Genomic DNA, 25,172 nt, shown 5'->3' with positions numbered 1-25,172 from the left:
TGTTCAAAACAAGGACAGTCATAGTTATTTCATAGGGTATTGTGAGGATTCATGAGAAAAACTTGAAAATATGCAGAGTGTGCCCAGCACATGTAAGCATTAAAAGTGTAATAACTTTTATTCTTACTACTTTATAAGGCAATGCTTAGGACGATTAAGCTAACAAAGATAGGTGCTCGGGAGAATTCCCTGGCGGCCCAGTGGTTAGGACTTGGTGCTTTCTCTGCCGTGGCCCCAGGTTCAGTCCCTGGTCAGGGAACTAAGATCCTGCAAGCCGCACAGTGCGGCCAAAAAGAAAAAAAATTCAAAAGATAGGTGCTCAGGAACTGGATACACCAGAAATTGAAGACAAAGAAGCTTGATAGATCGTGATAGTCCCAGACTGTGAGAGCTGAAGGGAAGGGACGAATTGGAAGCACTTTACGAGGGAAACTTATCTGCTTTGGTAACTGACCAGAGGAAAGTTACCTTTGGCAGGAAAAGGAGAGGACGATGGCCAGGTTGGCAACAGCTGAGAGACGGCTGACTTACAGAGGAGGAGCTTGCTTTGGACAGGGTAGAGATGTGAGTTCAGCCTGAGGCGATGGTGGGGAGATTTCAGCGCTACTTTTAGATATGTGACCCAAGCCAACGGGACATATCAGGGCTGCAGGTGTAGGCTTAGTGAGTGCAGTTGAGTTCTCTAAAGTAGAGATTGTAGAAGCAGAATATCTTTGAGTATGTTTCCAGGGTTAATGCACCAGAAGATTAAATCGATGCTTCCACCTTTCGGCCCAGCAGGAAACAATGCTATTCAAAATCAGAAAATCAGGGCTTCCATGGTGGCGCAGTGGTTGAGAGTCCGCCTGCCGATACAGTGGACACGGGCTCGTGCCCCGGTCCGGGAAGATCCCACATGCCGCGGAGCGGCTGGGCCCGTGAGCCATGGCCGCTGAGCCTGCGCGTCCGGATCCTGTGCTCCGCAACGGGAGAGGCCACAACAGTGAGAGGCCCGCGTACCGCAAAAAAAAAAAAAAAAAAAAAAAAAAAATCAGAAAATCAGATCTTCTGTTGGAATTAACAGCCGGTTTCCAAAGCACCCACACCACCTCCCTGTAGACATCTGTTTACATCTGCCTTCACATCTCATGCTTTATGGCACAGAATTCTCTAGAGTCTTATCCCAAACTTGAATTTGCCCAACTAACTGAACAAAAACGCTTTACTGAGAAAACTGTCATCCTTCCTCAGAGGCAGTTCTCTACTTGAAGATGAATGGCCCTCCTGAGAAAGGAAAACCCAGCCTCCTTAATTTTCCTAACAGAATATTGTCTTTGTTGCCCAAATAAATGTCTATTGCTTTTCAAACAATCTAGAGGTTACTTCAAGCAACAGGGTATGTTCCTCCATCTCAACTGATGCTTTGCAAAGAGAAGCCAATAAAAAAAACTCTAGCCTTGCTGGTTTTAATTAATTCATGAGAATGCTCAACACATTTCTTCATTGGTTTTGCTGAGTTAATAACTACAATACATACTCCATGCAGAATAAATTCTACCCGTGATTATGGCTCCATATGTCTAAAGGACAAAATTGCTACATAAACCTATCAGCTTACTGAGAGTTCCTAAGCCAATATTTTTTTGTATTATACTTCATATCTTTGCAATTACTTACCTAGAAAAAAAACACTTGCAATACTCAGTGATGACCAATATCTTCACAAAGAGAACATAATGTTATTTCAATAATTTTTAAAATGACGAACTCTGTAAGTCAAAGGATACCAAAGAAGATGGTAAAATTACTTCTACTTTTTGCTTTCATAGCAAAGCAGTTTTGGTACCTGTCCTTTCACTAAAACATTTGAATATTGGTCCATATACTTGATTCCTATTACACTTCAAAGCTGCAACTAGCTGTTCTATCAGCTTTCTTCCATGAATTAATGATTGCATAATAAATCTGATATTTCATTAAAAGCAATTCCAACTTAGCCCTTTCATTATGGGTCAAATGAAATTGTTGGTCAATTTTCACCATAATCTTGATTTTATGATTTAATGTGAACAATTTTATATGTGTTCATATTAAATAATCTTATATATAGTTAAAAGGGTTTTTTTTTCATTTTTAAAGAAAATAATAGACTTAATTTTTTTAGAGCAGTTTTAGGATTACAGAAAAATTGTGTGGAAAGAACAGAGTTCCCATATAGCCCCTTCCACACACACAATTTTTTTAGTAGATCTTTATTGGAGTATAATTGCTTCACAGTACTGTGTTAGTTTCTGTTGTACAACAAAGTGAATCAGCCATATGCATACATATATCCCCATATCTCCTCCCTCCCTCCCTATCCCACCCCTCTAGGTGGACACAAAGCACCAAGCTGATCTCCCTGTGCTATGCAGCTGCTTCCCACTAGCTATCTGTTTTACATTCTGTAGTGTATATATGTCCATGCCACTCTCTCACTTCGTCCCAGCTTCCCCCTCCCCGTGTCCTCAAGTTCATTCTCTACATCTGCGTCTTTATTCCTGTCCTGCCCCTAAGTTCATCAGTACCTTTTTTTTTTTTTTGAGATTCCATACATATGTGTTAGCATATGATATTTGTTTTTCTCTTTCTGACTTAACTTCACTCTGTATGACAGACTCTAGGTCCATCCACCTCACTACAGATAACTCAGTTTCGTTTCTTTTTATGGCTGAGTAATATTCCATTGTATATATACACCACATCTTCTTTATCCATTCACCTGTCGATGGACATTTAGGTTGGTTCCATGTCCTGGCTGTTGTAAATAGTGCTGCAGTGGACATTGTGGTACATCCTCTTTTTAAAAATTTATTTATTTTTTGGCTCCATTGGGTCTTCGTTGCTGTGTGCGGGCTTTCTCTAGTTTCAGCAAGCGGGGGCTTCTCTTGTTGCAGAGCACAGGCTCTAGGAGCGCAGGCTTCAGTAGTTGTGGCTTGCGGGCTCTAGAGCGCAGGCTCAGTAGTTGCGGTGCATGGGCTTAGTTGCTCTGCGGCATGTGGGATCTTCCCAGACCAGGGCTAAATCCCATGTCCCCTGCATTGGCAGGCAGATTCTTAACCACTGCACCACCAGGGAAGTCGCACATGTCTCTTTCTGAATTATGGTTTTCTCAGGGTATATGCCCAGTAGTGGGATTGCTGGGTCATATGGTAGTTCTGTTTTTAGTTTTTTAAGGAACCTTCATACTGTTCTCCATAGTGGCTGTACCAATTTACATTCCCACCAACAGTGTAGGAGGGTTCCCTTTTTCACCACACACTTTCCAGCATTTTTGTTTCTAGATTTTTTGATAATGGCCATTCTGACTGGTGTGGGGTGATACCTCATTGTAGTTTTGATTTGCATTTCTCTAATAGTTAGTGATGTTGAGCATCTTTTCATGTGCCCCTTGGCCATCTGTATGTTTTCTTTGGCACACACACATTTTATTATTAACATCTTGCATTAGTATGGGACTTTCTGTTACAATTGATGAGCCAATATTGATACATTATTAACTAAAGTCTATAGTTTACATTAGGGTTCACTCTTTGTTACACATTCAATAGGTTTTGACAGAGGTATCCACCATTACAGTATTATGCAGAATAGTTTCACTGCCCTAAAAATCTTCTGTGCTCTTAACCCCTCATCCCTCCACTAAACCTCTGGCAACCACTGACCTTCTTTACTGTCTCCGTAGTTTTGCTTTTTCCAGAGCATTATACAGTTCAAGTCATACAGTGTGTAGTCTTTTCGGATTGGTTTCTTTCACTTAGCAATATGCATTTAAGGTCTCTGCATGTTTTTTTGGTGTGGTTTGATAGCTTATTTCTTTTTAGCACTGAATAATATTCCATCACATGGATGTACACCACAGTTTGATTATCCATTTATCTGTTGAAGGACATCTTGGTTGCTTCCAAGTTTTGGCAGTTATGAGTAAAGCTATTATGAACATTCATGTGCAGGTTTTGTATGGATGTAAGTTTTCAATACATTTGGGTAAATTCCAAGGATTGTGTGCTTAGTTTTGCAACAAATAGCCAATCTGTCTTCCAAAGTACCATTCTGCATTTCCATCAGCAGTGAATGAGAATTCCTGTTGTTCCATATCCTCCCCGAGCATTTGGTGGTGTTATTGTTTTGAATTGTAGCCATTCTAATAAGTGTGAGATGGTATCGTTGAAATTTGCAATCCCCTAAAGACATACGCGGTTTAGCATCTTTTCATATGTTTATTTGCCAACTCTACATCTTTGGTGAGGTATCCATTATCTTTTGACCTTTAAAAAATTGGGTTGTTTTCTTATTGTTGCATTTTAAGAGTTCTTTGGATATTTTGATACCAGTTCTTTCTCAGATCTGTGTTTTGTAAAGATTTATTCCCAGTCTGTGGCTTGAGTTAGTTTTTGTGAAAGGTGTAATAAGGTCTGCAACTAGATTATTATTATTATTTTTCTTTTTGAATGTGGATGTTCAGTTGTGCCGGCACCATTTGTTGAAAATACTATCCTTTCTCCACTGAATTGCTTTTGCCCCTTTGTCAAAGACTCTCTGGGTCTATTTCTGGGCTCTCTGTTCTGTTCCATTCATGTATTTGTCTATTCTTTCACCAGTACCACACTGTCCTGATTACTGTAGTTTTATAGTAAGTCATAAAGTTGGGTAGTGTCCACCTTCCAACTTTGTTCTTTTCATTCAATAGCGTGTTGGCTATTCTAGGTCTTTTGCTTCTCCATATAAACTTTAGAATCAGTTTGTTGATAGCCACAAAATAACTTGGGATTTTGATTGTAATTGCATTGAATCTGTAGATCAGGTTAGGAAGAACTGATATCTTAACAATATGGAGTTTCCCTATACATAAACATGGAATATCTCTCCATTTATTTCTTTTATTTCTTTCATCAGATCTTATACATATTTTATTGGATTTATAACTAAGCATTTCATTTTGGGGTGTTAATATAGATGTTATCGTGTTTTTTTAATTTCAAGTTCCAATTATTCATGGCACACTGATATTGGTAATCTGTGTCTTCTCTTTTCTTAGTTAACATGGGTAGAGGTTTATCAATTTTATCAATTGTTTCAAAGAACCAGCTTTCGGTTTCATTGATTTTCTCTATTGAGTTCCTGGTTTAAATTTCATCAATTTCTGGCCTCAGTTGTATTATTTTCTTCTGTTTATTTTGCGTTTAACTTGCCATTCTTTTTCTAGTTTTATTTTTTTTAAAGAAGCGTTAACTATTGCTTTTAGATCTTCTTTTCTATATATGCAGTCAATGCTACACATTTCCTGCTAAGCCCTGCTTTCATTTCATCCCCAAATTTTGATGTTATATTTTATTTCATTTAGTTTAAAATATATTTAAATTTCTCTTGAGACTTACTTAATCCATGTATAATTTACAAAGTGTATTTAATCTCCAAGTGTTTTGAGGGTTTCCAGGTATCTTTGTGTTATTGATTTCTAGTTTAGTTCCACTGTGGTATGAGAACATACTGTGTATGATTTCTGTTGTTTTAAATTTCTTAAATTAAATTTAAATTTCTGTGTTTAATGGCTCAGAATGTGGTCTGTCATGGTAAATGTCCTCTAAGAGCCTGAGAAGAATGTGTATCCTGTCATATGTACACTATGAAGTATTCTATAAATGTCAGATCTAGTTGATTGTTGCCGTTCAGTTCAACTATGTTCTTAATGATTTTTTTGCCTATTGGGTCTGTTAATCACTGATAGAGGGATTTTCAAGTCTCCAGCTATACTAGTGGATTGGTATATTTTTCCCTGTAGTTTTTGCCTTATGTATTTTGATGCTGTGTTTTTAGGTACATATACAGTAGGGATTTTTATGTCTTCTTGGAGAATTGATCCCTATATCACTTTGTAATGCCCCTTTATCCCTGATAATCTTCCTTGCTTTGAAATCTTGTCTGAAATTAACATAGCTACTCTTTCTTTTGATTAGTGTTGGCATGCTGTATCTTTCTCCATCTCTTTACATTTTATCTATATGTGTCTTTATATTTAAAGTGGGTAGAGAGCATATAGATGAGTCTTGCTTTTTTATCCATTCTCAAAGTTTCTGTCTTTTAATTGGTATATTGAGACCAATGATGTTTAAAGTGATTACTGATATAACTGGATTAACATCTACCATATTTGTTACTGTTTTCTGTTCACTGCCCTTGTTCTTTGTTTCTTCTATTGTCTTTCATTCTATTTCTGACTTTCCTGGTTTTAATGGAACATTTTATGTTATTCCATTTTCTCACTTCTCTTAGCGTATCAATTATACTTTCTAAAACTTTTTTTTGGGGCGTGGGGTGGTGTTGCCCTAGAGTTTGCAATATACATCGACTACTAATCCAAGTTCACTTTCAAAGAATACTATATCACTTCATGGGTAGGGAAAATACCTTGTAACAGAGTATCCCCAATTCTTCCCTCCTATCCCTTATAACACTGTTGTCATTTATTTCATTTATCCATTAGCTATAATCACCAAATACATGTGGCTGTTGTTACTTTGAACAAACTGTATTCTATTTGGGAATTCCCTGGCAGTCCAGTGGTTAGGACTCCATGCTTTCACTGCCAGGGCCTGGGTTCGATCCCTGGTCGGGGAACTAAGATCCCACAAGCCATGCAGCACAGCCCAAAAAAAACACCAAAAAACAAAAAACGAGAAAACCTCTTATCTGTTCATGACGAATAAGAAAAATAAAAGACTTTATCTTCATGTATCCTTTCTCTAACGCTTTTCTTTTCTTTTTATAGATCTGAGTTTTTGACCTTCTCTGAGGAGCTTACATTTCTGGCAAGGCAGGTCTACTGGCAACAAATTCCATCAACTTTTGTTTGTCTAAGATAGTCTACTGCTCCTTCACTTTTGAAGAATAATTTCCATGGACACAGAATTATAGGCTGGTGGTTCTTCTCTCTCAACTGTCTTCTTGCTTGCATGGTTTCTGAAGAGAGGTCTGATATATTTCTTATCCTTGCTCTTCTACAGGTAAGTTATTTTTCCCTTTTGGCTTCTTTCAAAAAAATTTTTTTTGTTTTTGATTTTCTGCTTTTTGCCCATGATACACTTAGGTGAAGACTTTTTTGGCATTTATCCTGTGTGGTGTTCTCTGAGTTTCCCAGATCTGTGGTTTGTACCTGTCATTAATTTTTGAAAATTCTCAGCCATTATTACTTCAAACATTCCTCTGTCCCCTTCTCTCCTTCTGGTATTCTCATTGTACACTTTCTATAACTGCCTCACAGTTCTTGAATATTCTGTTCTTCTTCATTCTTTTTTTAAAATTGCTTTTCAGTTTTGGAAGTTTCTCATGCCATTTCTTCAAGCTCACTGATTCTTTTCTCAGCCATGGTCAGTCTACTCATGATCTCATCATAGGCATTCTTTATTTCTGTTACAGGCTTTTTGATTTGTAGTATTCCCTTTTGAGTTTTTCTTAGAGTTTCCATCTCTCTGCTTACATTACCCCTCTGTTCCTGCATATTGTCACTTTTTCCATTAGAGCTCTTAGGATGTTAATCACAGTTGTTTCAAATTCCGTTTTATATCTATCCATTATGTCTGAGTCTGGTTATGATGCTTTCTTTATCTTTAAAAACTGTTTTTTGGTCTTTTAGTATGCCTTATAATTTTTTGTTGAAAACTGAACATGATGTACTAGGTAAAAGGAACTGTGGTAAATAGGCCTTTGGTGTGGGGTTTTTGTTTATCTGGTTAGGAGTTGGACTATTAGTGTTTGCTGCAGCTGTGTCATATGCTGAAATTTCCTCTGGTGTCCTTGTTTTTGTCTCCACTGTTGTCTTTGGGTTTCCCTATAGACTTCTTAGAGAAAGTCTAAGATGTGCAGTTGTTTCCGTTGTAATCCCTTGTTATTATACAGAAGCCCTGTTGATGTGGTGGTGAGGGGTAGCGGGGAGGGGAAGCATTCTATAGGTCTATGGTTAGTCTTTTCGTTCTTTTCGTGAGCTTGTGCCTCTGGGCTGTGACCTTTACAGGTTTTTTCCCTCCTCCTTAGGTGCTAAGAATAAGGGGGCATAAGTTGGGTGTATCTGTTCCCCCAGGTTGGTCAGGCTCTGATAATATCCCAGCAAGTAAGGCTCTGGTAAAAAAGTTTCCCTGAGGAAACTTCTTAAGAAGAACAGAATGCTCTGGTGTATTTCAAAATGTCTACTCCCACCTGCCCCCCAGCCCTGCTGGAATTATGGGGGAGTTTTTTCTAATCTTTACTGTGGGAATCTGGTAGGATCTGTGGAGGTAAAACTCATGAAAGTGCAGGGTTCCCCCTAAGACTGGGCTCCCCCTGGAGTTTTTAACTCTCAAGCTCATCCACACTGAGCCTTTAGCAATTCTTCAATTACAGTTTACATTTTCCTACTCAGGTACTGGCTCCTACTGTGGTTTCTGCTCCTGAGACTGTGGTCTGGTCATCAGCGACTCTCTGTATCTCCCTGTTTGTCTCTCCAGTTTGGGGGCAGAGGTTTACCCTGTGACCTCAGTTCTCTGAAAGATTTAAAAGAGTTGACGATTTTAAGTTTGTTCGGCGTTTTTCTTATTATAAGGATAGGAGTGATGACGTCCAAGCTCCTTACACGCCAGACCAAAATTATTTTTAACATAATATTTAAAGACTTAATTGTGTAAAATTATTAGCTGTAAAAGTTTCTTTTGCTCCCTCATATTTCTTCACATTTGCCATCTTTCTGTTGTTCCCATTAGCCACACAAGAATACAGCATGGCTGGCCCTAGAAGAGGGACCTAAATTCTGATGAGGTGTAGTTAACTGGTAACATGGAACAAGGCCTTGAAGACTAAATTAACTGGATAAGACATGCACAGACTTTACAAGTTGTTTACCAAACTGTTTGATTCCCCCAAAACAATAGCCTCAATTTAAATTGACCATATGAACTTGCCTTCATTTACAATCCATCTAATTAGCAAGGAAACAATTTGGTAACAGGCTTAATCAGCACATTCACACTGTTATTTCACATTGGGATCAGGTTGATATTTTTACTTGAACAAAGTAAAAGGATATTCCCAATATCATAAGTGTAGAACCATTTGGTTTGCTTTTTTATTTAGGATACTGTAGAAATCTATCTTCTCCAATATAAGATAGTAAGGGAAAAGAATTTAAACTAGAAACTAAAAACAAGAAATTAAAAGTAAAAATTTCATAGTTATTTTAGAAATGTCTTTAACAAACCCCCTGGGGTGGGGGGGGGATCTAAATTACTGTTGAATTTGTGCAGTGTGTTCTCCTGGCATGAAGCTGTAATTAACTGTTTTGATTCCTGTTTTAAAAAATATATATACCTACACACATAGGCACACACAAGTCAAGTTTGTGTAGGAGAGATTCTTATGACAAAGTCAAACAGAGGAGATTTAAAATTTTTCTCTTAAATATTTTAGGATATAGATACATAAGGACATTGCTAACTTTTATGGCTGGTAAACTGTAGGTTTACAAAATACGGCAAATCCCTATCTTTTCACCTCCTTAGAAAGAACAGTTTCTAATTCAAACACCACTTACTGGTATCTAGTAAAGGGATTTGCTCATATTCACGGAATTAACAAAATGGTTCTGAATAAGTATTAAGCTTATATGAAGCTGAATACAGAAAACACATCCTATGAAATTAGCTAGTCATATATGAACAATGTGAAAGATTCATAAGCAAAATTTTATTTTGCAATAACTATTTTTTTTGCAATAACTATTTTTGTGATTATGAATATAGAGCCTGATCCAGGAAGAAAATTAATAGATAGCTATTCTTTTTAGAAATTAATACACTATTTACTGTATAGTTGATAAACATATACCTGCAGCACAACAAAAGAAAAAGAAAACTTTACACTGTGGATGATTACGTGACATCCAGTGAACCTAATATATCCGCTTCATGTAGGTCAGTATTTTTTCACTTGTCCTGAGGATCAAGTAAAAGGTCACAGGGCTCATCTGAAAAGAGCCACATCATAATTTTGGTGCTGTGGCTGAAATAAAACTGTAAGATATACACACATACACAACCCCAGATAGATCTATCTTAAATGAATAAAGAAAAATAACAATGTAATTTATTTAAAAATACTTCAAAGACACTTTTCTTGATTAAATCTGTGACCACTTCATTTTTCCTGCCTCCTTAGAAAGTTCTTAATCAGTGAGGCTTCTTCCATCTTATTACCACATTTACTCTATCCACGATGTCACATACTCATAACCCGCATGGACAGTTCAGTGCTCACATCAACAATATTAAAAAAAAAACAGACCTCTTATCAGAAGAGTGGTACGTTAAGGATTCTATTTTGCGAGTTTGTGGGAATGCACCAAAAAATGTCCTTTTTAGAACATAATGGTTTTCTTTCTCCTAAAATAATGAGCCAAAATATTTGAGTGAAACAAATGACACAAAAGTACAACTCTTGGAGGAAAAAATCTGACATTTACCAACAGTTTGGGGGAGGTGAAAGGTCAACACTTAAATGATGCAGTCTGTAACATGAATCAGTAGTGTATCTATGTCGGGCAGAACTTCTCCACATTTGGGGCAAGAATGAATTGGAATATTCTGTTGTTCCTGCTGCATCCAGTTTCTATCCTCAGCTCCTGGGAATAAGCATTAAATGAAATGTTAATCCATTCCTTCCATGTTGCAAGCAGTTTTTAAAAACAGATGGTAAATTTTAATTTTAACATCAGTTAAACTTGGTAATCAATACCTCGTGGGAAATGAATACAGGTTTTATTTTGGTCTTTAACTGAAGTAATCGACACACATAGAAAAAAATCTCCAAAAGTAATACCTGCTTCCCTATCATGTTTTAGGATTTAGGCTCTGTTCCAGGTTCTAGGTATGTGAAAATATGTGGTTTTGGTTTTAGGTACAGGATGATACACGTTCTAGTAAAAACTAGAATCTTTGAGAGAAGAAAAGGATAGATGAGGATGTAAGCTAAGAAGAAGGAGAGAATTTGGACAGTGCGCAGAGCATGGAGAGGGACCCTGGCACAGCAGGGACCTTCTCAGGAGCAGAGACAACAATTACGGCCATTCAGTAGATGCTTTTGAGCACTTGGGAGATGGGAGAGAGGGATACAGACATGGTGGGGACATCAGGCAAGAAAAAGAGACAGTGGCACGACGTGAGGGAAGCACTGAGGCTGTGTCAGACACAAGGTGGTTTTGTTGGGGAGGGCAGGAAAGGGCGCCTGGCTCAGACTGCTCGGTGCAGACAGGCCCCCTGATGAGACCAGCTCCACTTGAGAGGAGTCTTAAGAATGAACAAGAGTTATCCAGATAAAGGAAGTGAGGAGAAGGAATTGAAGAATCAGTCCTATTGTTTCCCCCAATTCTGGAGTTGGACTGAGGTTCAAGTCTTAAATCAAAGAACGCTCTGAAGAAGTCAGGGCTCTCAGCAGGTCCCCTGTGTGCAGACCGTGCTCAGTACAGGAAATGGTTTCTAGTTCCCAGAGCACCTCATTGATCTGATCTTTCTGCACCGATGCAAAGCATTTTAGTTTTTCAGCGTCTCCACCCAGGTCTCTAGATTTTTATTCAGCCCCCAAAATGTTTGTTTTTGCAGATGATAGTGGAGGTAACTTTTTTTTTTGATTAATTAATTTATTTTGGGCTATGTTGGGTCTTCGTAGCTGCACGCGGGCTTTCTCTAGTTGCGGCGAGCAGGGGCTGCTCTTTGTTGCGGTGCGCGGGCTTCTCATTGCGGTGGCTTCTCTTGTTGCGGAGCACGAGCTCTAGGCGCGCGGGCTTCAGTAGTTGTGGCACGTGGGCTCAGGAGTTGTGACTCACGGGCCCTAGAGTGCAGGCTCAGTAGTTGTGGTGCACGGGCTTAGTTGCTCCGCGGCATGTGGGATCTTCCCGGACCAGGGCTTGAACCCATGTCCCCTGCATTGGCAGGCGGACTCTTAACCACTACGCCACCAGGGAAGCCCGAGGTAACTTTTAGTATGGTTTTTTGCTTCTGAGCATATTATTTGAATTCACTAACATGGGAGACTGTTACGGATAGTTTGTGTTAAGCAAACTTTAGAAGCACCCTTGAGTAGAAATACTGATCGCAAAGCATGATATCTGAAGCAGGGAGCTTTCTAACAGTCTCATTGTTTCAGATCAGGGGTCAGTAACTTTCTGTAAAGGGCCAGACAGTAAATATTTTAGGCTTTACAGGTCATAAATTTTGGTCATAACTACTCAAGTCTGCCACTGTAGCATGAAAGTAGCCAGACAATATGTCAATAAGAGGGCATGACTATGCTGCAATAAAACTTTACTTATGCAAACATGTGACAGGCCAGATTTGGCCCGTGGGCTGCAGTTTACCAAACCCTGCTCTAGATGACAATCTGCCACTTATCAGGGACTGTTAATTCATCCCTTTAAACTTTATTGCATCTGTCTGTGCCTTTATTTTTGTCCTGGTCTAGGTTTCAAGATGCAGACTGGGGCTGTTTTATCAGTCAGCTAATGGGTTCCCTCTGCCTCCTGGCTCTTCACTATAAAATAAGCTTAGTCAGTTTTCATTATTAACACATCACACTCATTTCTGCCTTTGCCCCTTTATTCTCATACAGAAGTTATCTAAATCCTGGCTTCCAGGTCAAGCTTAAAGTCACATCTTTCCAAGCCCTTTCTCAACCCCCCTGGCCCTTAGGGGTTATCCTTTCCTCTTATCTCCAGCACTGTTATTTCTATTCCTTACTTGTTATCTTGTATTATGAATTCATCTTTTTATGTGCACATCCTGTCTCTCCGACTAAACCATAGGCCTTCACGGATCTGACCATGCCTTATGCCCCTTTGTTCCCTCGTGTTCAGTCAAGCGCCCAGACCAGAGTAGACACTTAGACGGCTGCAGACGGCAGAGGACAACCATGATGAAATATACTGAGGGGAGCTATTGTTTAAGGCAGCTTTGTTAGGAAACAAACAAAAAATCTTAAGACAATCTGTTTGGAATATTGTTTTTTATAAGACAAAAAAGCTTATTAGGATAATTAAGAATACACTTGCACTCTGTGGCAATTTTTTTTGTTTGTTTTTTTTGTGGTACGCGGGCCTCTCACTGCTGTTGCCTCTCCCGTTGCGGAGCACAGGCCCCGCGGCCGTGGCTCACGGGCCCAGCCACTCTGCGGCATGTGGGATCTTCCCGGACTGGGGCACGAACCCGTGTCCCCTGCATCGGCAGGCAGACTCTCAACCACTGCGCCACCAGGGAAGCCCCTCTGTGGCAATTTTTAGATTATAAGTCAAAGACTGTTTGACCAGTTTTTTTTTTTTTTTTAAGTGTAAATAGATATTTGCCTTATATCTTCCCCTAAGAAATCCAGGTGCAAGAGATTGTCCGTTTTTTGAACCAAAACAATCTTGGAGGCACTTCTAGGTATGGGGTATATGGATGTTGCTATAGGATATTTAAATTCACGTTAGAGAAAAGGCCTGGTGGTGCTCATGTGGGTAGATGCAGCCTTCAGAGAACACAGCTTTACCTGCTGATGCTAGAAAATGCCTGAGGCTAATATTTATGTCAGTCCCTGTGCTGCTTCTGCATATGCCCCATGAATACCATGTGTATTATTTTTTGTGGAATTTTTTTTCTATGTGTATTTTTAACCTGAATTACTACCTCTAATATTTACTTTAACCTAATTTTTCCTGTAAAAGAACTCTGGCAGGGGCATCGGTGGAGTTAGGAGGTAAAAGGGATACTCAGAAATTTCCCTAGGATTTAATAGTTAACTATACATACTAATATTGCTTCCTTGCTGTTGATAACACTGTGATAGTTCCATTTCAATAGTCTGTTGGTATGTGGAAGGGACTTAGACTCAGCCAGCATTTAAAAAAAGTTAAAGAACCAGTTATGTGAAATGTGGATAACATCTCTCTCTCGCTCTCTCTTTTTTTTTTTGGATAACATCTAACACCCTGCTTCTTCTTAGTGGCATTGCTATTAACTTTTCATCTAGCTATGTCAGTCTTTGATCCTGTGAATTTTATGTTTTTTCATATCTAGACTCAAGGAAAATACTTCCCTTTCAGTGATGTAATTTACTGTAAATGACGGAACATTATTACTAGAGTATTAAAACCACGCAATAAACAAAGCACCGTACTTTGAATGAGTGTCATGATCAATTTCACTCAGGGAATTAAAATCTGGATGTAGTACATAATTAGTGCCAGTCTATTACATGCAGTACCATGTAGTGGTGAACAGTCAGATAACCTTGGGTCCCATGTCCAGATCTGTCCCTAAAAGTCCTCGTGATCCTGGGTTATTTAACCTTGTCTTCTGGAAGATGGTGATACTATATACCTCGTGGAATTTTTGAGGATCACATGAAATAATATGTATGAAGGGATCAGCACAGCATCCATGCATAGTCAACTCTCAATAAATGGTAACATTACTATGTGCAAAACAGGAAGCAGGTGAGCATATAAGCTCCAAGGGAGCTTATTTATTAGAGTACTTAAATGCATATTTAGAACACATAAATAATGGGGTAAGAGTTCACTGGAAAGAGACTGTAGGAAGAGAGATATGAATGAGGGAAGGGCATCTACGTGAAGGATACCGCATAAGCAAGTATATGTAGCTATAAAAGCTTAGGATAAGTTCAAGGAACAGGAAGTGATTCCACTGGCTAATATCTATAGGGGAACAGAGTGAGAGAAGGCTCAAAAGTTTGGCTATGCCAGGCCTTAACTGCTAGTGTGAAGAGTCTGGTCTGGATTCAGTAGAGAGTAGATGGAGTTTGAGGTACTGTGGAAAAAAGACTGATAGGTGCTACATTTTTGGTAGCTTGATTTGGAATCCATTGTATAGATGTATAGTGGAATTTTTCTTCAAGCATCTTCTTCATAGGATAGCTAACCCCGGGAGCCCTGACAACCTAGAATCACACGTGACTCACCTCTTTGAACGAGATAAGCCTGCTGGTCAGCGTCACTTGCTCTCGCCCCATGACGGCTCTGCATTTCCATCAGGGACTGCCTGCTGGGATGAAAAGCGGCACTATATGTGAAACCCTGAAATACGACAACGTTGAGCAGGCATTCAACAGAAGTACGAGAAAAAAAGACCTAAACTACAAAGCCAAGGTTCATAGAAACCAGAACTTAAGAGTAATTTGAGCTTTAAATATTACTGGCACTAGGACACAATGTAGTAAAAGTAAATAAGATTTTTAAAAATCAGGAAACAAACAAAATGTCAATTGACAGGGGAAAAGATTAGAAAAAAGTGGCATATTTCTAAAACAAGACACAACAGAGCAATTAAACAGTGAAGTAAATCTACATATATACACACACACACAGAGTTCAAAATTAGTTATGTAAAGCAAGTTGCAGAATAATACCTATAGTGACCGTTTTATAACCTAGGCACCTTGTTTTAAGAAATTAATATTACCTTGTTTTAAGATATTATATAGATGTGTATATATGCAAAAGTACAAAACAGCTGGGGATGCTGTTGCAGGCAGTGTGGGGAAGGGAGAGAGGACTATAATGGCAGGGGGTGTGGGGAGAAGACTGCAACTTCATCTACAACTCCTTTTTCTTTTAATAAAAATATACTTGGGGCTTCCCTGGTGGCACAGTGGTTGAGAGTCCGCCTGCCGATGCAGGGGACACGGGTTCGTGCCCCGGTCCAGGAAGATCCCACGTGCCGCGGAGCGGCTGGGCCCGTGAGCCATGGCCACTGAGCCTGTGCGTCCGGAGCCTGTGCCCCGCAACAGGAGAGGTCACGGCAGTGAGAGGCCCACGTACGGCAAAGGGAAAAAATATATATATATATATACTTGAAGAAAATAAAACAAATATTAGTAACTGTCGATTCTGGATGGATACATATTGGTGTGTATTATTTTATTCTCTGTATTTTTCTATTTTCTATTCCTCAATATTTCAGTTTTTTATCAAAATGAAAATTTTAAAGATAGAAGTAATTTTAGCAGTATTTTCTTTGAAAACATTACAGAATTATTTAAAGTGTTAGGAATATTTCATCCATGACAATGGCGGGATATGACTTCGGAACACATAATGTCACGTTTTTACAATTTATCTAAAAGAACTCGATCAGGTTCCCACAAGATGCTGCCAGGCCTTGCAGGGCAAACTAAGTGTTAGGGACACCGTCAGGCAAAGTGTGCTCAGAGCGATTCTTTTTTTTTTTTTTTTTTTGCGGTACGCAGGCCTCTCTCTCACTGTTGTGGACAGGCTCCTGACACGCAGGCCCAGCCGCTCCGCAGCCATGGCTCACGGGGCCAGCCGCTCCGCGGCATGTGGGATCTTCCCAGACCAGGGCACGAACGCGTGTCCCCTGCGTCGGCAGGCGGACTCTCAAGCACTGCGCCACCAGGGAAGCCCCAGAGCAATTCTTATAGCTCAAATTAGGAAACACTGTGGGTCACCTCTCCCACAGACCGGGTGATATGTGCTCTAAGTCTTCCCCTCATTCACCTGCCTTCATCTTCAAAAGCATTATTCTCTTTCAGCAGAATTGCCAGCTGCAATGCCATTTGCTCCTTTTCTTCATGAATCTTCTCTCTTGCTGCTCTTTCTGCATGAAAGTCAGAACAATAAACCTCCATCTGTTAGAGGAAAAAAAGAGACAGAAGTTACCACCCAGACAAATGTGGATTCTCTACAGCTCACCTGCTGATAAGGTGAAGAGGTAGTGCTGCATCCTGTGACATTGTCTTGCAAATAACAGGTACTTGTCCCTGCTAGAAACCAGTGTAATCACCATGACTTTCCAACTACCTTCAAAGAGAAGACACAAGTTACGTGTGTGTGTGTGTGTGTGTGTGCTTTAAACTATCAGAGCCCAGCAATTACATAGATATAGGTAGTTTAAATACTGTGTGTACCATTAGTTCAGTAAAATTCTCTGGTCTCTTTTTTAAAAATAATATTCAGTACTAGCTTAATATGGTAAATGGTTTATTTACCCTGTCAGGTATATTTATGAAGGCTGGCCTTAAGCTAAATTTAAAATAACAACAATAAATAGATGCTATTTATTGAATTCCAAACATCTGCAGTGTCCTATGTTTGGTGCCCTTATTGACCATTTTATTTCCTCCTGGGAAGGCAGAATTGCTATGCTCATCTTACATTTATAAATTTAATAGCTCTTAATCTTGGGGAAATTAGTTAAGTGCTCAAACCAGCATTTGAACCCAGATTGAAGCCCATGTACCATGGACGCTTCCATTTACCATACTGCTTTCCACAGTGGTAGCCAGCCTCCAAGATGGCGCCAGTGATCCTTACCTCTTGGTAATCATACCCTCATGTGGTCCCCTCCCACAGTGAATGGGCCAACCTGTGTAACCACTAGGATATTACAGAAGTAATGGTGTGTGGCTTCTGAAACTAGGTCATAAAGGACACCATGGCTTCTGCCTTGTTCTCTCATGGATCACTTGCTCTGGGGGAAGCTAGTTGCCATGTCATGAGGGTATTCAAGCAGCCCTATGGAGAGGCACACATGGTCAGGAACTGAGGCCTCCCGCCCATAGCCATGAGAATGAGCCATCTTGGAAATAGATCTTTCAGTCCATCCTGAGTGCAGCCTCATGAGAGACCCCGAGTCAGAATCACCCTGCTAAGCTGCTCTTGGATTCCTGATCCATAGCAACTGTGTGAGATAACAAATGCTTGTTGTTTTAGCTGCTACGTTTGGAGAATAATTTGTTACCTATAAAAAAGTAAATATGCCATAATATGTAGTTTCTTCACTGTTACAAAAATTATAAAGTGAAAATGAATGCCTTAATAGTGAATTGAGCATTATTTCAATACCAGTTTTTAACTTCCTATATTTAAAATTGGGTTTTTCATTTCAAATTTAGTGGTTCTCGGATACAAATTTATTTATTATTTATTTTTTCGGATACAAATTTTTATCCATTACTTTAAAAAGTAAAATTAATAAAGATTTAAATATTCTAATCACACTGTAGTTACCAAAAAAGTATGAAATAGATCATTTTAAGGGACTTCTGCCATTTGTGAGTAATCCAACATTTTATGGTTATCATTGATAGATTATGGGCTTTTTTTTGAGTCAGACCTAAATCTGAGTTAGAGTCTCACCTCCATCAGTTATGAGCTTTGAGCCAGTAAGAACTGGGCCTTTGTTTTGTCCATTCCTATATCCCCAGCAGTGAGAACAGTGTCTGACATAAAGTGCTCAAAAAAGAGTTGTTGAATGAATGAACAAGAGTATCCATCAAAACAAATGTCTCTGTACAGAACATGGCAAAAGTACATGACTACAGTATCATGCACAAACAAAGGAAATGCCTTAAAGAGCTCAGGTTGAAATTCTATTCCTGTCGAAATAAAACTAAAACCATAAGTTCAGTCAACCACTTCCATATTTCACTGGGCCAGCCACTCTGGGCAGCTGGTACTGAGTATGTATATAGGGAATAATAAACTTCTGGCATTGTTACACTACAAATAATCTGTTTATCTTCTTCAGATTGGCAAACATTTAAAAGAGTGATGCAAGGATGTGGGGAAATAGGAGCTCTCATCTACTTCGGGTAAGAGAATAATTTTCATTATGCATTTTTGGAAGACAACTTGGTAATACTTATTTAACTTAAAAACAGTCATATCCAGTGACCCAACCATTCCATTTCTGTATCTTACTAGAGATTCCACAAGTGCACAAAGACACAGATACAAGAATGTTCAGTTCAGCATTGTTGATAATAGCAAAAATACTGGTACAACCTACAGGTCCATTAATAGAGGACTGGTTAAACCTGTCATGGCAATGTACACTTTGGACACCATACAACTGTTAAAAAAAACTACATATGGCTGTGAGTAATAACATGGAGAGATATCCAAGATATATCATGAATGAAAAAGTAGTGCAAAATGTATGGCATGATCCCACTTTTAATTAAGCAAACAAAATAAAAACAAACAAAAAAAGGTTTCCCCCCACTTTTTTGGTGATTTTACATCTCAGGCAGGATGTATGTTCACTAATAAAACTCTTCTCTAAGGACTCCACCCACCGGTATGAAAAGTGGGCCAAAACAGTCACAACCAGCCAATTGTACACAAATTCTTCCAGAGAACAGTGAGAGAAGAAATGTGCCCCAACTTGTTTTTATGAGGCCAGTAAAACCCTGAAATCCAAACCCAACAAGGACATGAGCAGAAAGAAAATTCTAGGCCAATCTTACTCAAGAATATAGATACAAAAATCCTAAGCAAAATATAAGCAAACCAAATCCAACAATATATACAGAGAATAATTCAAGAAAGGCAAAGTTTAATATTTTAAAAATCAGTGTGATTTACCACATTAACAAATTAAAGGAAAAAGGCATATAATTATCTAATTATATCATTATACGAAGAAAAACATTTCCTAAATAAAATTCAACATCCACTCAAAATAAACATTTTTGGCAAACAAGGAAGAGAAGGGAATTTTCTTAATCTAGTAAGTGATACCCATGAAAAGCCTATACCAAACACCACACACTCAACAGTGAAATGTTGGAAACACTGCCACTGAGACTGAGAGCAAGGCAAGGCTGCCTGCTCTCTCCACTGTTACACAGCATTGCACTGGGGTCCCAGCCAGTGCAATAAGGCAAGAAAAAGAAAGAAAAAAAATATAATGAACTGGAAAGGAAAAAAAAAAAACTGTCATTATTTAACTGATCTTAGTGTACCAAGTCCAAAGGAATATTTAGAAATATTATTAGAATTAAAATGTGAGTTGAGTAAGTTTACTGCATGGAAAGTCAATATTAGGAATCAATTGTATTTCTATATAGCAGCAACAATTAGAAAATGAAGTTTTAAAAATGCTATTTATAAAACTATCATAAAAATAGAAAATATCAAAAAAATAGAAAATATCTAGGAATAATCTAATAAAAGATGAGCAAAACCTTTACTAAGAAGATTAAAAATATGACTGAAAATAATTAAAGAAGATATGTCATGTTTGTGGACTGGAAGAGTCAATGATGTAAAGTTGCCAATCATCTCCAAATTGATTTTTATATATTTAATAAAATTCTAATCAAAATCCCAGGGTTTTTTTTCTGTGTAGAAAATATCAAGCGAATTCTGAAATTTATAAGAAAAGGAAAACCTAAGGTCCTCTTGAAGAATCTCAATGAGGTAGGAAGACTTGCTACCAGATATCAAAGCATTTGATTCTTTATAATAAGACAGTATGGTACCAGAGCAAGGATGTACAAATAGGCCAATGGAACAGTATAGAATCCAGAAATAGACCCGTGGGTACCTGGACACAATATGTGACAAAGAGGGCATCAGAGTCCTTAAGATGACCTTTTAAATAAATGGTGCCAAATGAACAGGATATTCATGCAGAAAAAAATATGAATCTTTACCCTTACCTCACTCCATATAGAAAAGCTAATTCCAGATGGTTTTTAGATCTTAATGTAAAAGGCAAAACCATAAAACTTTTAGAAGACAACATAGGAGAATATGTTCATGGCCCTGAGATAGTGAAAGTTTTTAAAACAGGACACAAAAAGTACTATAATCATAAATAAAAAGACTCATAAACTGGATTGCATTAAAATTAAGAATTTTCGTTCAACAGACACCTTCATGAGAGTGGAAAGGCAAATCAGAGAGTGAAGAAATCTGCAAAAAGTATAACTGGCAAGGGCTTGTATGTGGAATATATAAAGAACTCCTATAAATTGAAGAAAAAGCCAGAAAACCAGAAGAAAACTGGGCAAAGACCTGATCAGGCTCTTCACAAAAGGGGATGCTTAGAAGGCCGTAAACATCTGAAAAAGTACTCACTCTCATACCATCAGGGAAATGCAGATTTAATGAGACACCATCATAAACCCACTAGAATCGTTAAAAATTCTAATACAAGTATGGGTAAGGATATAGAGCAACAGGAACTCTCTGTTGGTGGGAGTGAAAACTGGTCCACTTTGGAAACCTCTTTGGCATTATCTGTTAAAGCTGGGTAACATGCATACTCTATGAACAAGCAGTTCCACTCCTAGGTGTGTACCCAACAGAAACGAATGCACAGGTGAACAAAGAGACGCGCGTAAGAATGACAGAGCAACATTAAACACAAAGCCCCAAACTGGAAACAATCCAGCTGTCTATAAACTGTAGAATGGGTAAATTCAGTGAGTAATACCCTTAAAAGTGTGGTGCACTTTCCACCTGTGATATACTTCAGTAAAAAGGTTTTTAAAAATATACTGGTGGAAATAGTATAAAATCAAAACAGATATTTTAAGCACTATCACTTTCCTGTTAGAGAATATAATCGGGGTTGGCCTGCCTCGGCTCACATTTGGGAACGAAGCCTACCTGAGCCCTGAGAACAGCCATGGTTTCCAGGTCCTTCTCCTGCTTGGCGATGGTCTGCTTCATCTCATCCATTTGGAGCTGCTTGGAAGCCAGGGCTTTCTCTGCCAGTTCCAGCTTTCCACTCAGTTCCTGCAGCACCACCTTATCCACTTTTTCCGACTGAAAAAGACAAACTTATTCTAGACATGGTTTTGAAATAATTCAACCTATTTTAGTAAAATATTAGATGAAGGTTTATTTTCTAAAAAATGACTGGCTGTAAACTATTCTGGTAATCAGCAGTGATAACTTATTCGGCAACTTTCATGCACTGAATTTATACCTTGAAGATAATAATTTCCTAATTTAAAATAATGATTTATAAAAAGAAAACACTAAAATAAGGGAGAAAATAGTAAACCCTATCTCAGGGCGGGTGTAAGCTGCTGATACTCCTATTCTTTCACTCACATTACTCTTAACTTTATGAAGTCAGTGGAATGTTTGAATTAAAAATTTACTAGGTCCTAGAGAGGAACAATATTCTAGTAAAAGTAAATGAAAAACAGAAAATATATTTCTAAGAATATAAACTCAAAGACCCCTTCTAATTCAAAGCTCCTGTGGTCTTTATTTATTCCAGCTTTATTGAGGTAAAACTGCCAAATAAAATTGTAAAATATTTAAAGTGTACAATGTGATGATTTGATATACATATACATCGTGAAAGGATTCCCACCATCGGGTTAATTACTACATCTATCACCTGACATCTCTATCCATGGTGTTTAAATTATCACACCATTCTGGGGGCATTATTACTATTACTATTACAATAATTTAAGATGCAGCCGGATAAGTCCAAGGCCTCAAGTTCACTGACAGCAGGCAAGCTAGCCCTGTGATAGCTCCAGGCAGCAGTCTCACTATACAGTCATTACTCATGTAGGAGCCCAGGCTCAGCTCTCCTACAAACCCATCCACTGTTAGAAATGCTAAAAGCTTAGCCACGGAGCAAGTAAGCCCAGGCGCCACAATTACTGAGCCTGTACTCTAGAGCTCGTGCTCTAGAGCCCGCGAGCCACAACTACTGAGCCTGTGTGCCACAATTACTGAAGCCTGCGTGCTTAGAGCCCGCACTCTGCAACAAGAGAAGCCACTGCAATGAGAAGCTCGTGCACAGCAACGAAGAGTAGCCCCCACTCACTGCAACTAGAGAAAGCCCGCGCACAGCAACAAAGACCAAATGCAGCCAAAAATAAATAATAAATAAGTAAATAAATTTATTTAAAAAATGCTAAAACTGTACTCCGACCATAGGACATGCACATCACCTCTGTACACAAGGCACATTATACATGTGTGGAATATCAGGAGTTATAAAATGTTATAAACACTTAGACACAAGAAATCAATTACAAATGGAAAAACAACCCTTGAAACCAGACCTAGTTAAGGATTAACACAACTACTTTAGATATTTACATAAAATGTTAAATGGCTATGAAAGTAATTTTTTTTCTATGAGTACCTCTCTTCTTTTTAGTTCCTCAGTTGTTTTCAGTGCATTATTGTATTCTTGAAGAAGCCTGTTGTGTGTCAACTGTAGAGTGGCTAATTTGGACCTATTTAGAAAGAAATTTTAAAATGGAATCTTGGGAAAAATATCATAGAAGCTTAGTCTTACCTCCCAACCCTCTTCTGAACACTCAGGTGACAAAATCTTCCCTCCCACCCTTATCATCCCACCACCTACTAGCATGTTCTTACTTGCAAAGAAAACAATTCCCCCCTCCCCAATCAAGATAGATTACAAATAATTTTCATAATTGTTATTATAAAACTTAACATTTATCTCCTCAGAAAAGTCTACTAGTACGCCTTCAAATAAATAAAAGAGAAAAAAATTTTAAATTTATTCTTAAATCCTGATTCCAATCTGCATAAAAGAGCTATTCTATCTTCTTTTAGCAAGTAACCATTCAGTCACAGCATACTCACTTTTCATCTTCTGTTTTTGCTTGCTCCATTTTGATTTCTGATCGCATGCTTTCTACTTGGAGCTCTAACTTTCTGTTATTATAAACAAGCTCTTGCTTTTCATTCAGCTCTGATGGGTTTGGAGAATTTTTCCTTTCAAGGGCCTGACATCTAAGAAAGAGCAAAATTTCATGAGGACAAAACAATACTTCATTTCTCAGTGGCTTTTAAACGAATCCCCAGATTATGTAGCAAATGCAAAGAATTTTAGGATTACATTTTTCAAAAATTTAACAGTGCAAAATTAAATATTTTATCCTCCCTGCTTCTTTACTAGAAGTAAGTAATATTTCTGAACCATTATGCCTGAATATAAAAAAATACAGATTTTTGTAAAAGAAATTTCCATATTTCTGAACCGTTATGCCTAGCATAAACAAGTACAGATCTAAGATCACACAAGCTACTGTCTACCTGGAGTAATTGTTTCAACTAGTCATGCAAATATATTTCTGTGATTTAGATACAGACCAAACTAGTAATTGGCTAGAGGTGCTTCTCATATAGTGATCCATGGATATCTTTAGTATTTTTAAAACTATGGGCTCTGTTAAGCATAAAAAATATGACTTCTGACAAAGATTCAATAGGGGAGAAGGAAATGCTTTCAGTCCTCTTAAAGATCAGAGAGAAAATTTCAATATAACAGCAAATACAAACCATTGATAGCTACGTGCAAGGCATTAACGCAAAGCATGTTAAACATTAGCTTACTTAATACAAAGTCAGAATTATGACACACAGTTTACAAATGATAAAACTGAGACTCAGAGAGGTTAAATAAATAACTTGTCCGGGGTAATACCACAAATAAGGCGAACACCCATATTTCACCCTTAGGTCTGTTCATCCAAAGTCCTTAGCATCAGCTGCTATGCTGTACTAGATAACCATTAATACTGTACAACCTTGGTCAGTGTAACTCCGTGGAAACATACACTTGTATATTGGGCTGGAAATATGTTTGCTAACTAATCCAAAAGAACATCAACTTAGCTTTCCTAAATTTGGGATAACTTCTTACATCAAGAGAAACAAGCAAATGCAAAATTCTCCCAATTTATAAATTAGACTTCATAACTGATTGAAAATCAATTTTTTTTTCCTAAGTAAATCTCACTCAAGTTCTTCTTGCCCTTTGTAGCTCTTATGTTTGTTCACATCAATGTTGTCAGCTCACGTAAGTCACAGGAAGTCTGGCTCACTGCTTTTTCCAGGTCTTCATATACGCTTAACAAATGTCCCCAGACAGCAGAATCAGAGTCCCTTGGGCCCATTCCCCCATATTACTACAAGGACTTCTTAATATGTTTCTATATTAACCTGAACATTAGTGTTTTCTGAATTCATATTTTAATTAGGTCTCTTTTTCTTTTACTCAGTAAAACAGTAATAAAACTATATTTTTGTATATTAACATATTTTGTAAAACTGTACACTTTTCGAAGGAGGATAAAATTCATCTCTCATTCTTACTTCTCCTGAAGTCTCTTCTTCATCAGGTCAGCCTCACTGAGTTTCGTGTGAGCCTCCTGAAGCTCCTTAAACAGGGTTGTTACCTGAAGGTTCAGCGTTTCCACTTCACTTCCAACCTGTCATCCAGGCAACCACAAACACGCATTTATCAGAGGCTAAATGAACCTCTTTGTGAGAAAACAGTGTGAACCACTGGTGTCTAAATAAGACTGCTGAATTGATTAAA

General features: G+C 38.2%; 1 protein-coding gene across 9 annotated transcripts in view; it reads right to left on the bottom strand.

The window, feature by feature from the left end:
- Positions 1-10,097: 10,097 nt before the first annotated feature.
- The window catches only part of OPTN (optineurin), a 42,219-nt gene continuing 27,144 nt past the window's right edge, over positions 10,098-25,172 (bottom strand). For 7 of the 9 annotated variants that reach the window (XM_019933443.3, XM_019933445.3, XM_019933440.3 and 4 more), the window contains 7 exons: positions 24,947-25,062; positions 23,432-23,581; positions 22,962-23,055; positions 21,452-21,610; positions 16,547-16,677; positions 14,992-15,074; positions 10,098-10,663 (listed from right to left, as the gene is read on the bottom strand). In XM_019933443.3, coding sequence (XP_019789002.1) covers positions 10,536-10,663; positions 14,992-15,074; positions 16,547-16,677; positions 21,452-21,610; positions 22,962-23,055; positions 23,432-23,581; positions 24,947-25,062 — 861 coding nt within the window. In that variant the 3' untranslated portion in view covers positions 10,098-10,535. The remainder of the gene's footprint in view (positions 10,664-14,991; positions 15,075-16,546; positions 16,678-21,451; positions 21,611-22,961; positions 23,056-23,431; positions 23,582-24,946; positions 25,063-25,172) is intronic. The other 2 variants (XM_019933444.3, XM_019933446.3) reach the window with 2 other exon arrangements.

The sequence above is a fragment of the Tursiops truncatus genome, chromosome 2 (assembly GCF_011762595.2).
Source record: "Tursiops truncatus isolate mTurTru1 chromosome 2, mTurTru1.mat.Y, whole genome shotgun sequence".
Classification (NCBI taxonomy): Eukaryota; Metazoa; Chordata; class Mammalia; order Artiodactyla; family Delphinidae; genus Tursiops; species Tursiops truncatus.
Note: the sequence above shows the minus strand (reverse complement) of the source record. Positions and strands in the feature narration are given on the sequence as shown.